At 41.1% G+C, this 12,956-nt stretch overlaps 1 protein-coding gene across 1 annotated transcript; it reads right to left on the reverse strand.

Moving 5' to 3' along the window:
• Positions 1 to 1,536: 1,536 nt before the first annotated feature.
• nelfb (negative elongation factor complex member B) lies at positions 1,537 to 12,004 on the reverse strand. Its single transcript, XM_070904706.1, has 13 exons — positions 11,846 to 12,004; positions 10,632 to 10,792; positions 10,435 to 10,534; positions 9,329 to 9,559; positions 9,057 to 9,242; positions 8,808 to 8,920; positions 8,609 to 8,711; positions 7,459 to 7,554; positions 5,082 to 5,224; positions 3,866 to 3,972; positions 3,452 to 3,593; positions 3,171 to 3,279; positions 1,537 to 2,025 (listed from the first exon to the last, which is right to left on the reverse strand). The coding sequence occupies exons 1-13, from the start codon at positions 11,945 to 11,947 to the stop codon at positions 1,867 to 1,869; spliced, it is 1,752 nt and encodes a 583-aa protein (XP_070760807.1). The 5' UTR covers positions 11,948 to 12,004; the 3' UTR covers positions 1,537 to 1,866.
• Between the last annotated feature and the right edge of the window lie 952 nt (positions 12,005 to 12,956).

The raw sequence follows: 12,956 nt of genomic DNA on the forward strand, positions 1-12,956 counted from the left end.
AGGCAAACTGGTCAACACAATGATTACACATGCAGGTCAAATTGAGAAATACCACTCACAGCCTGTGAAAAGTCATACAATGTCTTCTGTGACTCTGGAGGAGCTTTGTCATGCTCAACATGCATGCAACAAAAAGATGTCACAGGTTGCACGATGGGAAATGTAGGATTGAGTGTTTTTGGAGCTTGACTCATAGGAAAAATCGGGATGTCCCAGCTATATTTAGTATTGTACTTTTGTAAAGTTGCAGGACTTGCAAGAGGCTTTTCGTCACTAAGCATGGGCCGAGCTTTAAAGTCAAGATGAAACTTCTGCATCGCGACGTGTTTCCAAGTGAAACAGGACAGGCAGGCGAAACATTACATTGGGAGGAATTTGATTTGAACACCCGAAGACACACCGACGTACCGAGCTGTTGCTAGTTAGCTAATTAATAAATGTTAGCTCTGTGCCGCTAAAAGTTGAAGATTGATTGATGGGTGGATGTCATGATATGATTGGATGGTTCAAGCTTACCTGAGCGCATATCACATTTTGTTTTACAGGAAGAAAACATGATTCGATTTTGATATAAGAACTCAAAGAAATTGATTATGTTGTTAAAAAGATGCACAATAGAACCGGGGATGTGACCTAAAAGGGTTAAAAAGGCATTTTTCATTTCGTCTTGACTTTAAACACACTTGATCCTACCCTTCCCATAATGCAACTCGACAGGCTCTTTCAATAGACACACTGGGGCTGGTAAATTGCCGATCCCAAACTGAGATGACCCTGATGACACCACAAAGGGTCATTTTCGCAGACAAAGTTCCTCCAGAGCCACGGAACACATTTAACAACTGTTCTCACAGGCCGAGTAGTACTAACCATGACCAGTAAACGGTCCTTCATGTGTAAAATGTGAAGTTGAACAGTTAATCCATCACATAACCCAACCTGGTTGGTGACATAAAAAAAAAAGCAGAATAGGTGCCAGTAAAACAAGGAACCCAATGGTATCAGTGGTAGTCTTGTTTTATAGTAATTATACTAACAGAAAAACATTCTGTTCCAAGATTGTGTATATTCATAGGGGGAAAAGTAGGTAACAATTAGTACCTTAAATGCTAATTCAGTTGCTAATCAAACATGCCAAGTATACGGCTGGGCAAATGTGAGCCTGTACTTTTTGTCACACCAGCAGAAAACACAAAAAAATTGGCAGATAAAAATGGCATTTTAAAAACCTCTTCTATGGGCATTGGTTGCTCATGTAGAGGTAATATGAAAAGCTCTTACCAGTGAAGTTGTCCTCAGTATGTCGAGCCCAGAGAAACACACTAAAGGTCCCTCTGTCATACCACACTGCCTACATGTGTGGCTAGGGGAGTTACCCAATGAGGTCAAGACCAGACCTTTCTTTTCAGTTTCAAGTCGAGTGCTTCGCATCAAATGACTATAGGTGTTTGCGGTGTTGCATAAGATGTGGCACTGCATCTTGTCACCTTGCCTGGAACACACTAACACCACTCTGTATTTCTAAATAATGCTTTATTTACAGGTTTGTTGCACTACTGACAAACACACTGATAGCCCAATTACATATGAAAATACTGTATATTTGGACAATATGGCAAGAGCACAAGGTTTAGAAAAGTATTGAAAGAAAAACAGCTGGACTTCACTGTCAGAGCTGGAAGACCCCCCTCAAAGACAAACATCTAAAGAAAATAAACCTCCATGAAAAAAACAATAATGTCAAATGCCCTTGTCTTTTTGTCTTTTTTTTTTTGCAAATGCATGTGCCAACTGACGGCTGCATTTACAGTCAGTCACTGACAAGAGAACTCAGGTTTTTCTCTCTCTCTCTGTTTCTGCTGTGTCTCAGAGAGGCGTGGTTGGGGTGGAGGCGGTGGTGGGGACGGTCACCGGGTGCAGCCCCAGATCCAGGGACGGAGTCTCGTCTGGCGGCGGGGGGCTCTTCTTCTGGGCGTCCAGCTTCTCTGTCAGCTGGGTGTACAGTTCCTTCACCGGCTCGCTGCTCTGTGGTCACAAGGCATGATGTCACGTCACACAAAGCGTCGGCATGTGCAATAAAACATGTAAATGTGAAACTTTTATTGAGATGATTAACTGGATAGATAATATATTTTAATTCTGGCCACATACCATTTCCTGTAAGCTTGTGATTTGATGCTAGTTAGCTAGTTAGCTAGACTCTGGGTAGATGTTATTTCAAAAGAGACGGCCTACCAAGAGGAAGACAGCTAGGGGAGGAACTAACAGCACATTTCCTGTCTAAAGAAAAATAGCTGCATACTGTACATTTTTTAACGGCCCCGACTATAAACTGAATGCAGATTTTATCCGGTATCGCCGCTTGCAGCTTCCTCAATATCACTGACCTTAAGAGCCACCTCAGTTTCAGCGCACTGACCTCAGTGTGCCGAGTTCTCTACAGGACTGCCTGATTCTAACAAAACAGAAATCCTTGTGTTTGGGCCCCAATGTATCACAAAACAAATACCGCCATCTACTGGGTACCTGTCACGACATGCAAAGCCAGTTGCCAAGAAATCTTGAGTGTCCTGTTTGATTTGCAATTTGTGTTTTGAACAACAAATCACAAAATATTGCAAGATATAAGATCTATTTTAAATTGTAGAGATGCAGGAACTGTTGCACGTGCTGTTATCTCTTCACACCTTGATTAATCAAATCAAAACATGAAACGACTACAAACTGTACAAAACTCAGCCGCTAGGTACCATGTGACCTTCATTGCTATGAGTTTTAATATTTGTATCATTTGCCATTAAATATTTAACTGTAAACATACCTTTTCCTTCATTGTATGAGTTATCAGGTTAGTAAAATCCTGTTCTACTTCTTCAGCTGCCAGTGACAAAAAAATAAGACTCTGCGTATGTAAACTCAGAGACACACTTTTAAACTGAAAAATCATAAAGTCATTGGAGGAACAGTGAGTTATGGTACTTAATAGGGGCTTCAATTTTGAATGAGGTCAGAATTGAAAATGACAAACTGGATTTAAATCACTGATCAGCAAAGGTAATGTGGAAATCACCCCACCTCCCCCTAGACAGATAAACTCCATTCCAATAGGGTTTAAGACTGCAACTCCGCATCCATTTCAAACACAAGCCGAATGCAGAAATGAAGCCAACCTGTTTTGGGGGTTCAAGAGTTTTCAGCAAGGTTTCCATGTATGACGGCAGCACTTTGTGGTGTAGATGCAGCAACATCCGGAGGGCGTGTCTGTGGACGTTCTCTTTACTGTAAAACATTCAGACACAAACGAAAAAAAACTGTAAAAGAGACATGGCAGAAATGTTCAATGTAACAAGAAAAAATGTTGAAGGGTCCCTGGGAGTGGTGATGCCATTCAGCCTCCTCAATGTGGAACTTTATAAAAGTAGACTACAGTGGCTACGGGCACGCAGTTCACCTGGAAAACGAAGTCAGAAGGAAGCCGTCGAAGACGACGGAACAAAACTCTTCTGATCCAAACTCATCCGAGAGCAGGGTGAGGTGTCCCGTCAGCAGGTGCAGGAAGATGTCGCCGAAGGCCATGTCATTGTAGGTCTCCACTGTGGGGGGGGGGACAACAGAGAGTTGTAGTTTTTTTTTGCTGGACTACTGACCCTGTTGTTCAGTATAAGTGTCCTGCCAATTACACATCGAATGACATCTGAAAATAAAATGAAGGGAAAAACTGCCACATCAGAGTAGTCAATTAAATTATTATGTCGGACTCAATTTAGATAAAAACAGAGAGATGTTTCTGCATTTTGCATTGTGGTTTTAGATAATATGGTTTCAGACATTTTAGGACAAAATTCAGGGGAGGAGCTATACTCACCCAGGGCAGGTAGTAACCTCTGCAAAGCATTCTTGTTCCTCAATTTGGCAATGTGGAGGACATAATAAAGGCCCATTTCACAGGCCACCCTGTTCTCCTGCAGGTACCTGGGGATACATAATGTGACATAATGACACCATGTGCATCATGTTTGGTTGTGTTACTTTCTCCTGACACGAGGGAAGAGGTAAACACATAATGAAGTCTGTGTCTAATGTAAATCTAAAGTCTTACTGTGTTTCTTTGTTATGACGCTTTTATAAAGATTTGATAAGATTTTTGACTTGGTTTGACTCGAGCAAAAGCTGAATAAAAGCCATTTGATAGAAGGTTTGTTGCCCCTGTTATTTATTGGTCTCAGATTTCACTGACCACTTGGAATGCTGTATTGTAATAAGCCATCATATTTCACTAAACCTAAATTCTACATTTATATAATCCATCATAAATCTTGAATGCGTCTTAAAATACATGTAATCTTTCTTCATTTTCATAAAGTCCTGGTTATTGCACAGAAAATGTGCAATACATCCGTATTTTAAGATAATAAACGGGGGTTAAAGCTGCTGGTTGTTTTTCCTTTCAATGAATTGTTTTGTCTATAAAATGTCAGAAAAGAGTGAAAAAATCCCATCACAAGCTCCTAGAGCTCAAGGTGATGTCTTCAAATTGCTTGTTGTGTCAGACCAACAGTCCAAAACTCCATCAAGACATTCAATTTACAAAGATATAAAAAGCAAAGTCTCACATTTCAGAAGCTGGAACCAGAGAATGATTAGCATTTTTGCTTGATAAATGATAGACAAAAATTATTAGAATAATTATCAATCAATGTTCAACTCACATCATAATAACCGACTAACTGTTAACTATCATAAAAAAAGCAAAAGAAATCATAGACAATAGCAGTAAAAATCAAACAAATCAAACAATAAAAACTATAAATACCTGTGGTTTTATTATTTAGGCTTTAAATTACACTTTAAACTTGTTTACTAGCCTTGACTGTGAAAGTGAGCATAGGAAAGTCTGGACTGTGTGGTTCTCTCATCAACACACATTATGTCAGCCTGTGGTTAACTTGCTAACCCACTCTTCTCACCTCCTGACACAGGCCCGGGGAAAGAAAAAGACGCTGGTATCGATAAAAACAACTTTCCATGAGGTCATGTTGTATCACGTCGCCCCCCTCTCTCCCCTCCTGCAGTCGCTTTACCTGTTGAAGGCATCCGGCAGAGTGGTGGGGTACGACAGCGAACTCTTCTCCTCGCTGGGGAGCTTCTGCTCCACGGTGAAGGTGTGGTCATCCACGACCACTGACATCATGGCAGGAAGGAAGCGGGTCACCACCTCCAAATCCTGAGAGCAGGCGCACAGGAGGACAACTGAACAACTTACAGTCAACTTATTTCAATAGGTTCTAATGCAACGACCTTCATCTGGCTTCTAACCAGAATACAATGCTGCAAATCATTTTATTCATCCCTTTATACATCTGAATTTCCTTTAGATACTTCTAATATGACAACATTTATGGACGCACTTAAGACTCCTACAGTACCCCTCCTCTGTACAAATCGATCGAAACGAACAAAGCACCAGGCCCCGACGGCTATACCGCTGAGTTTTATAGGAAATTCCATAACAAGCTGGCCCTAATCCTTCTGTCTATGTATACCCTTTAACCCAGGCATCAATAATGCTGCTTCTAAAAAAGCATAAGGATCCAACTTCCTGTAACTCTTTTAGACCTTTATCTCTCCTGAATGTAGATATTAAGGTGTTTGCAAAGTTATTGGCCCCTCGCTTGGAGAAAGTGCTCCCATGTATAATATCAGAGGAACAGAATGGTTTCATTAAGGGAGGGCACACATTTTGTTTTACACTTTTTGACTTGATATATTCTAAAAACCAGGCTGACCTCCCTGAAATTGTAATCTCCCTTGACGCTGAGAAGGCATTTGATAGGGTGGAATGGGAGTATCTTTTTGCAGCGTTGAATAAATTTGGGTTTGGTGACAGGTTTGTCTCCTGGGTCCATCTCCTGTATTCCTCACCACAAGCTAGTGTACACATTTATGACAATCGCTCTGATTATTTCTCTTTAGCACGTGGGATGAGCCAGGGCTGTCCACTTTCCCCCCTGTTGTTCGCCTTGGCGATTGAACCACTATCTATGACATCAAGAACCTCCCCTTTGTTTAAAGGGGTTGTACGTGCAGGAATTGAGCACAGACTTCTTCTATATGCAGACGATTTATTACTGTTCATAACTGATCCTGTATCTGCCGTTCCTGCTATTTTATCTCTCCTGGATAATTTTAGTTCCTTTTCAGGTTATAAATTAAACCTTCAAAAAAAGCGAATGTTATCCCCATCAATACATCTGCCCTGCATCTTCAACATATGAACTTGCCCTTTAAACTTAGTAAATCTGGCTTTAATTATCTTGGCATTAAAGTTTCTCGTACATTACCTAGTCTCTTCTCCGCTAACTTTTCGCCCCTTATCTCCAAGACAAAGACTGAGATGGGCTAGCCTGCCACTCTCATTGATTGGCAGGGTAAATGCTGTAAAAATGAATATTCTACCTAAATTTCAAACTTTCCCTTTATTTTTGTCTCAAAACTTCTTTAAAAGGCTCGACCAAATGATGAGCTCCTTTATATGGGGTGGGAAAGCGCCTAGAATTTCTAAATCTTTACTTCAGAGGTGTAAACTTGACGGGAGTATAGCACTGCCTATTTTTCGTTACTCTCATTCGGCTGCACATATTCATAAGACTGTTTATTGGCTCAAATCACCTAACACTCCCTGGTGCAGATTGGAAGCACTCTCTTGTACCTCATCTTCCCTCTCCGCCCTGCTGTGCTGTGCTCCTCCATCCCTATCAAAATCAAACATTATACAGACAACCCAGTAGTTCTTACTACTTTAAAAATCTGACAGCAATTTAGGCACCATTTTAAGTTCTTATCTGCATCAACCTTGGCTTCAATATGTAAGAATTATTTATTCCCCCCTTCATCTTTAGATTCAACTTTCTCCCAGTGGAACAGTAAAGGTATTAAGACTTTTCAAGACTTGTATGTGGAAGCGCTGATTTTTCTTCTATATCATCCACATTTGGACTACCTCCATCCCATCTTTTCAGATACTTTCAAATGACAAACTGTACCTCTACCATTTTTCCCAGCTTTCCATCACTTCCCCCAAAATAACCATGGGTCAATCTGCTTTCTTTGAAACTACATCAAAAATAAATGGGAACAGGAGCTGGATATGGAGTTACATAGCATGTGGTGGGAGGATTTTCCAAATCTAGGCTTTCTGGAATGTATCCAGATGTTGTAGATAAATGCAGTAGATGTCATAACACTCCCTGCAATCTAAGTCATATGTTTTTTCTATGGTCAGCACCACACAACTATTGGGAAGGGTTTTTTAAAATGATGTCCTTAGCAACCATGTCCACTGATATCAATTTTTGGAACATGCCGGGGTTAGCAATCCTTAGCAAAGCTTATACTCTGCTAAATCTATAGTGTTATTTAGCAGTGACTTTAGAACTTGATGTGACATACTGTACGTACCAAACGAGGCTCTTTAAAGACCTGGCTGTCAATCATGTCCCATGCCCCTTGACCAAGTGAGAGCATCCTCAGCAGCAGCATCAGGTCTGGACTGTCCTGTTCTCAAACACAGATACAAACAAAAACAACTTGACATTCTGTTGATACAATGGGGTGTGTGTAAGGGAAATCTAGCGTGAAATAACATTTAATTAAGGTGGAAAAACTCTCTCACACAGTAGAGTCTGTTGCACTTATTGGAATGGCCTTGGTGTTATAGAACGGCCTTTTAGATCTACACCATACTGTGACTGTGTTTGCACTAGATTGGGTGGGTGAGGGTGTTTTTATGCAGAACCAGTAATCAATCAAATACTTCTGTTTCTGTTGTGTTGCCATTGGTTTAAAGTATGTAAAGCAACCTTCAAGTCAATATCAGTTTACTATTTGCAACCAATACTTCATATTCTATCTATCCTTAATCAGGTTTTATGTTACGTTTATTGTTATTATGAGGCTTAGTACAAAACCAAAGGTGTTGTTTGTTATGGTTATCTTGATTTAAGGCGCTTTTGTGGTACAAAACACTGTAGTCTTAGCTAATGTAGCCCTGACGCCACCTCTTAAGCGCCTACTAGAGTTAAAACAATTGATCATTGATTTTGGTAATCTGTTGGGTATTTGCTGGTTCCCGCTTCACAAATGAGAACACTTCTCATTTTTATATCATCGTATATAGAATATCTTGGGATTCTGACTGCTGATCAGACAAAAAGGAGCAATCTGAACACACATTGTTTTTTTCATTTTTGACATTTTATAGACTAAGCAATTACTAAATGCACAGCACAACAGTAAGTCTAGCCTTTAAAGTGATCCATCAGCCCAAAGGACACAGTTTTAAAACTAGAAATCATGTGACTTAGTTAAACCAATGCAAACAGCCAACACTAGTCGCCATTATTCACTACAGTGCCTCCACTAATGTCTTGTCTTTATAGTAACACGGTTTAATCATTTCATCCCTATTAATTTTTGATATTGAAATAAGTCCTGCGGAGACGCACATACGTTCACATTTAGTGTTACTCATCAAAACACATTGTGTGTCCCTGAGGTCAAACAAACATGTTGGATGCATTTCCTTCCTCATCGTTCACAGTGTGCTCACCCTGGGTAAAGCGTCCTGACTCAGCAGCTCTTGGAGGTTCCTCATGATACTCAGGACCAGGGTGTTGCAAGCAAACGGGTCACACAGGATCATGGACAGGTCCCTGGAACGCACAGAAAACTCTCCAAAGGTTAGTCCACGCATTTGTCAGAGACAAACTGCTCCGTTCATAAACTTAAACCATCCCCTCGTCTGTTACCCAAGGACTTGTTCCTGTCCTTTCTTCACCCCGTCCAGGAAACCTTGTAGCTCTCTGGCTCGCTTGCCATCCACAAACTTCTCGCGGATGCAGGCGTCTAAACACCAAGTGAACTGTCACACAGCAGAAACACACAAGAGAGAGAAACATGTAACACAAAGATAAAACACAGGAAATACAAGGTTTGGGGCTCTTCAGTGGTACCGTGGTGTTACTAAACTGATTCGCCTTCGCTGTTTGTGTCCTCACCTTATGGCAGGGGTCTACAGAGCAGATCTCACTGATGTCCAGGTCATGAAGAGACATCAGCAGCTCTGCCCTCAGCGTGCAGTAGTGGACATTTCGCGTTCGCAGGAAGAGTGTTCGTAAGAACTGCAGCACCATGTCGTACAGCTTCACGTTCTTTCCAATCATCTGGGTCAGCTTTAGGACCACCTTCAAGAAACAAAAAAACGAGGATTCACGTCTCAACGACTTTGCTTGGCGTTTATTAGACATCTAATCTGATGACTGCGACTCACCTCGCCTTGGCGTCTTGTTTTGGGAGAAGTGCTGAAGAAATTGTGCAAGATGGAGAGGTCGCTGCTGAACAGAGCTGCTTCCTTCTCCACGATGTACTGCTTTAAGAGGGGTGAGACTTCGTCCCCAAACAGAGCCTGGTTGTCCTGCCAGATCTGCCTTTTCACCTCCACAGCACACACCTTGTACAGCTCCTTGTCAGCCATCACCATCTTCAGCTTCTTCTCTGGTACCTGCAGGAGGGAGCAGGTGATAGAAGATCAGACATTCTTCCATTCTAAATAGTAGACTTTAATCTTGTCGGTTAACGAGGGTCGGCTATTGGTCAGACAAAGAAAATCTAAATTAGCATCCCTAGTCCTAATCAACCAGCACCAACTCTGTGTATTTATGTATATGATTTGGATGAGAACTTGTGGCCAAATGCAGAAGACAGGGCTGACTGTAGCTATCCTATAAAAGTATACAGTATAAAGTGAACACATACATATTTGTTTTGTATTTCATTACTGGGATCACTTCAGTCTAAGAGCCTTGGAGCCAGTGAAGCACACTGCAGTCATTTCTGTCACATATACTGTGAGGTAGCATAATCCATTCAGTAAAGACGTGCTGTTCTTTTTATTGTAACTACATAATAAATAATTACTGCATGTCAGTAAAGAGAACTGTGTGAAGAGCTTTGAAAACGAGAACTCAGCATAGATAAATGTATGTAACCAAATGTATAAAAAAAAAAGAAAGAAAAAAATATATAAATGAAGCAGATTTTATGGTCTTTTTATGAAGAATGACCAGCATCAATGGATAAAGACTTGTTCAGTCATCTGCTCTCCTAGTGGTAATAGAAAATACTATGTGAATACGGACCCTGGTCACCAGAGCAGGGCCACATCCGGCCCTTGTTCAACCCTGGTCAGGGGGAGGCTCGTTAGGACAGGTCGGCTGACACTCACTGGGGTATTATATTCGAAATGTACTGTACACATGTTAATACGCAAGTCTATGACCACAGCACTATTGATTAAAGGTCGATACTGCACACATCCTTATAATATACTGCTATTTTTAGTCTTCAACCAGGAGGAAATATCCCTAAAACACTTGCCTTGGGTAGATGCTTCAGCACCTGCATTACCACTGGCTGAATGGACGGCATTTTGACGAGAGGAAAGCTCTTCTCCAGCAGCTCTTCAAGTTTCCCGTATCTGCAAGTAGATTGAAAACAAAACAAAAGCACAAATAGCATCCGAGCGGGTTCTCTCAAAAAGCATTACCCGAAGTCACAAACAGCCGGAGACACACCTGTCCTCTTCCTTGCCCTCCGCGATGGTGGCGACGCGCTCCATCAGCTTGTCCCGGAGCTCGTCGAAGACAGACTGGTGGAACTCCAGCCGAGGCGTCCCATGGAGGTCAAGGAAGGGGAGAGCGGACTGAAGGGTCGGCAGCAGGATGCCATTTTCCATCTGCAGGCACGCAACGCATCATCGACTCGTCAGTTTGAGCTTTAGCTGGTCGATTTAGAGCCAGCTGAATACATTTTTTCACCAAGCATCCCTTTATCTAAGAACTGCTTCATACAGTCTCTCTGAATGACCGAAATCATTTGTAGGAATAATCAGAATCAGAAATACTTTATTGATCCCCAGGGGGAAATCAGACAAGTTACAGGTGCTCCCACTGAAGAATAGAAAAAGTAGCATAGAGTTAGAAATGAGAAGTATAACAATTAGAATAGAATAACAAGTTAATAATGGGGGTGGTTGTGTGTCGTCAGGTGGTATCCTTGGTCAATTAATAAGCATATTACTAATAAGCCCAGAAGAAGAAGAAACTGTTGACAGAAGGCAAAACCTAAAGAAAGACTAGCTGCATGTAAGGGAAGGTTTTTATAGTTTCTTGACAGAACTGTAACAATCTCTTAAATCATTATACCTAATGCTTTATTGGCAAAAGCGCCAAAAATGAAACGGATGAATTAATATTCTGTCATTAACATATCCCAAGATATCCGATTTAGGAAAAGGAATAATTTTCCTGTTTATGTACAGCTGGTTCTTTTCAAAACAAATCAAATACAGCACGCATTAGGTCGCATAACTCTCAGTTGTAATGCCATTGTTTCCGTAATGCGTCCTCTCCATCTCAGTCCGCACCTGAAACTCATGGGCTGGCTCTCGTTACCTATTTGGTAACTTATTCATGCTGCATTTACACTACGAAGGATATTAGCTTGCAAAATCACAATACATTACCAATTTCAGTAACTATCCCTATTTCAATGTTGTCTTTCACTGCAATAGTGCTCAAACTGGCGAGATAACAAACGACAGGCAGCTAACGTTAGCTAACACGCTACAGAGTATACCTGTAGGTCACTTAGCTACATCATTTGGGACACTCTTTGGGTGCATAGTCTGGTACTCCAAATATATACGCCGCATAGCTTGGAGAATAGACCATTAAAACGAGCAGCTAGGCGCTGTTTAGCAAACAAGCGCCTTCTAAAGTAGCGTTACCTGAAACTGGTCAATGGCTTTCAGAGGCTCTGTGCAGTTGGTGAGAGTTTCTTTAAGGTCCTCGCCGTTGGATATCCCGAGCTCAGGCAGCCCCGCGAACATTTTCGTTCGTGTTTAATCATCAATTTCACGATTTCGGTGTGAATAACGTATTCTTAACTTGTGAATTTGTAATTGCTTGCTACATGCAAAATATACCTATTCGCTGTCAAGGCAAACTTCCTGTATCGCAACTTTGTAAACAGTCCGTCAGAAACACCAGTCATGAAAAAGTTCCGCGCTTCTTCTTTTTCCTTTCTGATTTAATGGCGCAAACCAACGTTTGTAGGTGCATACCGCCACCTACTGTACCGGAGTGTGTATCGTCAGGGCTTTACCTACTTCGTGTTACATCAAAGAAATGAAAAAAAAAATATATATATTTTACTATCCAATCCTGTATCTCTAAGATAACTGAATTATCACGTAAGATGTTCCTCTTTATATTATATTTACAACATATAACTCATAATGTCACGCTCAGCATGTTCAAAGGTCTGTGCTTCGTTGCTCTGAGGGGAAGGACCATAGACTGTATTTTGTGGTTAATTGTACACTGCTTGGTCTGCTGTATTGGCTAAAACCTGAACTTTAAATATGTCACTCATTCGGAGTATTTGTGTTTACAAATGAAAATTACGAACATGTTTATAGACGATAACGATCACAAGCAGGATTCCACATAAAGTTTCAGTCGTTGTTTGGTGGCTTCAAATGACTTTAAGCACTTGGCGACTGTGTAGTCATTGCTTTTGACTGATGACCAATGAATAATTTCACTGAGGAACAAAAATATAGACTCACACAGCCAGCCAACAGAATCACTTGAACCTGTTGTCTTAGCTAGTCCTAGTTATACCTGGAGCTCTAAAAGATCTAAATGTGACAGATTTATTCAGCCAATTCAAATGGGTCTGTAATCTGTAATCTGGTAGTCTGCTGGAGAAAAATGAATCCACATACTATGACCACAGCTGAGGACTCATTGGAATGTAAACGATTTGGGTTTGATCCTTAATACATTTGCTTTTACTTTTTTTGCCTCTGGCATCTCCTGAAGCACATGTGGGCT

This window comes from Enoplosus armatus, chromosome 4, assembly GCF_043641665.1.
Source record: "Enoplosus armatus isolate fEnoArm2 chromosome 4, fEnoArm2.hap1, whole genome shotgun sequence".
Classification (NCBI taxonomy): domain Eukaryota; kingdom Metazoa; phylum Chordata; class Actinopteri; order Centrarchiformes; family Enoplosidae; genus Enoplosus; species Enoplosus armatus.